This window comes from Brienomyrus brachyistius, chromosome 20, assembly GCF_023856365.1.
Source record: "Brienomyrus brachyistius isolate T26 chromosome 20, BBRACH_0.4, whole genome shotgun sequence".
In the NCBI taxonomy this organism is placed as follows: domain Eukaryota; kingdom Metazoa; phylum Chordata; class Actinopteri; order Osteoglossiformes; family Mormyridae; genus Brienomyrus; species Brienomyrus brachyistius.
In genome coordinates, this window is record NC_064552.1 from 6,427,869 (window position 1) to 6,431,788 (window position 3,920).

General features: G+C 38.8%; 1 protein-coding gene across 2 annotated transcripts; it reads right to left on the reverse strand.

Annotated features, from left to right (window-relative positions):
• Window positions 1–2,442: 2,442 nt before the first annotated feature.
• Window positions 2,443–3,720, reverse strand: atp5md (ATP synthase membrane subunit k). 2 transcript variants are annotated; one of them, XM_048987706.1, is made up of 4 exons: window positions 3,587–3,720; window positions 2,985–3,085; window positions 2,704–2,799; window positions 2,443–2,546 (listed from the first exon to the last, which is right to left on the reverse strand). In XM_048987706.1, exons 2-3 carry the CDS (start codon window positions 3,069–3,071, stop codon window positions 2,710–2,712), a joined length of 177 nt encoding a protein of 58 aa, XP_048843663.1. In that variant the 5' UTR covers window positions 3,072–3,085; window positions 3,587–3,720; the 3' UTR covers window positions 2,443–2,546; window positions 2,704–2,709. The 2 variants fall into 2 exon arrangements, with proteins under 2 accessions (XP_048843663.1, XP_048843662.1); XM_048987705.1 differs by having other exon boundaries at window positions 3,583–3,703.
• Between the last annotated feature and the right edge of the window lie 200 nt (window positions 3,721–3,920).

Sequence of the window (3,920 nt, forward strand, 5' to 3'; positions counted from 1 at the left end):
ATCACTAAATTCCTAAGAATATCAAAGTACAGTACTGTGCAACAGTCTTGGGCCATCAAAGAACATCCATCCATCTATCTATCCATCCAGGGCACAACCCAGGATCTGGCACCAACTCATCGCAGGACACATTCACACAGCATACACACAGTTTCTAGCAACTGGCAAAGAAAATTTTATCTGGGTAGTAAGTGTATATATATGCTCAAAAAAACAATATAGTCAAGTCAAGTAGGTTTTATTGTCATTTCAACCATACATACAGTATACAGTGAAATGAGATAACGTTCCTCCAGGACCATGGTGCAGCACAGAGCAGGACAAACAGAGCAACATCATAAGTGCAGACAGGACAGCATAACAGTACAAATTGACAAGACAGACAAGACAACATACAGTGCAAATTAATGATGACAACAGTCTGGATACAGTATTTAAGTTACTGTATGGTAGCAGCGAAGGTTATTTGTGCAAAAATGCTGTGGTATAGAGGAGTAAGGAGTTGAGAGGCAATAAATAACAATAAATAGTATATACAGATGTGTGTGTGGGGGGGGGGGGGGGGGATTGTGTTCAGTTCCGGTTAAGGAGTCTGATGGCCTGAGGGCAGAAGCTGTTCCTCATTCTGGCAGTGGAGGCCCGTATGCTATTATATGTTAACTAATATAATTAGTTAACAAAAGTCAATGAAGTATTGATTAGCCATAGGAGGTGTATTAGTGGTCAAGTCAAAAAACACGAGTGCATTGGATGGTTGCTGCAGTTACTGTGGTGACTAAGCTGGCACACTGTGACGGACATAATATTATAGTGCGACACCAACATGAAGATCATCTGAGCATTATTTTCTTAAACCACCCAAGATCTTTGCACAGAACTGTACCTTTTGCAGCACTGAAGTCCACGTAAAGGTCCATTTGTGATATTAATGATGCGGTGCTGAACTCCTTGATTGTCTTTTAGAATTGCTTTTCTGGAGCTGAAGGATTCAGACAGGGTCCTGAGAGCTTGCCGTTCATCTGCTTTCACTCATTTTACAGTGCAGACAAGGTGTAAAAAAAAATTATGGCGCTATTTTATGACAATGTAAGCAAAACAACTTATACAAAAACAATGAGGGTGAGATGGAGTGTAGAAACAGTAAGACAGTTCATGGAGTACGTTTTCTCAAAATGTCCTCTTTTTATTCGCTGGGTGTGACTGCTGTTCATTCCGGTCTGACAGCAGGCGGCTCTGCAGATTCCACCATGTGTACAGAGTGTCACTCCCAACATACTGTGCTCTGTCAAGTCAGCTGCAGGTAGACTGAGGTCACGGTCAACAAACAGCACAAGTAAGGTGCAATAGGTCTGTTACACAAGGCTGAAGGCAACAAATAATCATTCATTATGGATAACCAGTTTAAGGTCAACCTTTCCACTAATATCTGTCGACGCCGTGAATCGACTGCTTGAATTTTAATTCGGTCATCTGCTGAGTGATGCTGTATTTGTACTAGCTTTGAGCTTGATTGAAAAAGACTGATGATGATTGGAAAGGATAATGGACGAAAAGACGGCAAGGGAGTCTAAGATGTTATATGGACGCAGTGGCCCTGTATATGGAGTAAGCTTCAGTGCCGACAGTTAAGGAAGTTGCATGAATTTTCCATGTTGTATTAAGAGGATTTATCAAAGGGGAAACACCAAGAAAATGATTCTCATTTTATACACCACAGAACAATTGTATTGTAATTGTACTATATGCAAGATAAACAACAAAACAGCTCTACCTTAATTCCACCCTTTATGTTATTAGATAATTGAATTTGTATTAATCATTTATGGAACTTTTCCTGATATCCACAACAGGCTGTATTTATCATTGTATCGTTTAGTGTGTCTGGTCCTTTATGTTCTTGATCATGATGCTTATTGAGACAAAAGGACACTTCTGAGCAGGGAGGGAGAGGGTTTGTCTCAATACCATTTGAATATTCATTTTACAACCTGAATACAAATTTCATGAATTTTCCCTTTTAGATGTAACATGCTTTAATACCAATGTCAACAGGTTCCATGGATAACTCCGTTACAGTATTTGAGGACATAGAAACTGAGAATTTTACAGCCATTTATCTGAGAACTCCCAGGAACTCCTGCTGGGAACATATACGACAAAATCAACACCTGTCATTCATCTACATTTCACACACTGTAATCTACACCTGGATGCAGGTGCTTATAGTCCCCAGACTTGAAGATACGGTGTAAAAACCTACAAAGAAAAAGGCAAACCACCACACAAGTGGTTTGAATTGACTCTTTTTCCTCCACATTCTGATTTACTTTTAAGATACTCCTCTTTTCAATTACTTCTGTTCATAGCCATTTTTAATCTATTTTACCAAGTTTGTGAAAGTGTGTATAGTCCTGAAAGAGGGATGTTATGTAAATAAAGACATTTTTTTATGTTGGGTATCAATTTATTCTGCAACTGAAGAGATCAAAGCCATACATCCAGTCACCCTCACCTTGCTCTATAGAACAGAGCACAGACAGGACAACCTGTGAAAAGGGGGGGGGGGGGTTAAATAATTAACACCAATGCAAGAATTGTACATTATAACCAGACTAAAGCACCATGGCATTTTGAGAGACTAATTCAGGAAAAACAGCGTTACTCATGCAAGAGGGAATTGCTCACTTAGCTACAATTACTTACCAATATTTACTTTTCGGCAATTTGCTTCTGTTTCTTAGGTTTCAGTTTAAAGTAGAGGAAAATTGCAGCAATCCCCGCATATGTAGCCAGCACACACTGAAACATGCGATGAAAGTGGTTATTTACTACACAGAAAACATCTGTAGGAGAGAAGGTAGAACACAAAGGTTTTGGCCTTTTCCGTGTTACATTACACATGTAAAACACACCATGGAGCAAAGAGGGCATTTGTACCTAATGTGTATATTTTAATAAATATTGGGAGTAAACAGAAAACTTACATTTTTCCTTCCCTGGAGGGTATATGAATTGAAGTACTTTGAGAAACCAGTAAACTGGTATTGAGATCCAGCATCGTGTCCTGCCATGGTGAATACGGCCTCTGTAGTATAAAAAAACCCCATCTCATTAAAAAAAATTCTTTTAAAAATAAACTGAAACTGCATACCATTTGCTCATTTATGTTTTTTTTTTCTTTTACATTACTGTATTTACGACATTAACCAACCACTGCAGAAACATGACAATTGACATAGATGTGAAAGGCCCTGTTTGCCAAGGTGCCGTTCTTATAGCTAGCTAACGAAATAGCCATGGTCAGCGAGTTCGGTGCAGTATTACATTAGTTGAACATATGTCATAAAAGCCTTACGTTAGCTTATTTTTCACACATTCAAAACAACCAGTATGAACACCGTTTTGCACCGTGATTAGCCAATCGGCTAGCTGGATGCTATGTAATCAATGACACAACAAGATAAAGCCACACACCGTCCCATTTACTGCAGTCAATAAATAAAAAATGAACACTATAAAATGCAAATAAATATAGGCAGAAGTATGCTTATTAAACCCCCACAAAATAAAATGAATCTATACCTACTAGTCGATATCCTCTTCAGCCTGACAGTGTGTCCTTCATAAAGCGGTTAAGGAAACTGTGAAAAGGAAATCCCGCCTTTTGTGATATGACTAATTTTCATGATATGTGATAGGCGAATAGGAAAAGAATTCTGCTAATTTATTGGTTAAAATGAACGTCAATCAGCAAGGAAATCCAAGAAAGGTTACTGCCAATCATTTGAATAATTCCTTTTCATTGGTTACAGACCAGCGCTTCCGTTGTAAATAGGAAGTCGGCAACCGAAATATTCCGCCCCTTGAGGAAGGAACATCCGATTGGTTGGTACTTTTTTATTCATTACGCTAGGGGGCGC

Excerpts from the sequence above, each read along its gene's own strand:
- atp5md (XM_048987706.1), bottom strand. The coding sequence starts at position 3,071 with ATGGCAGGACACGATGCTGGATCTCAATACCAGTTTACTGGTTTCTCA. Across the intron at positions 2,800-2,984 it reads CCCTCCAGGGAAGGAAAAAT|TGTGTGCTGGCTACATATGC; the intron begins GTAAGTTTTCTG and ends CGCATGTTTCAG.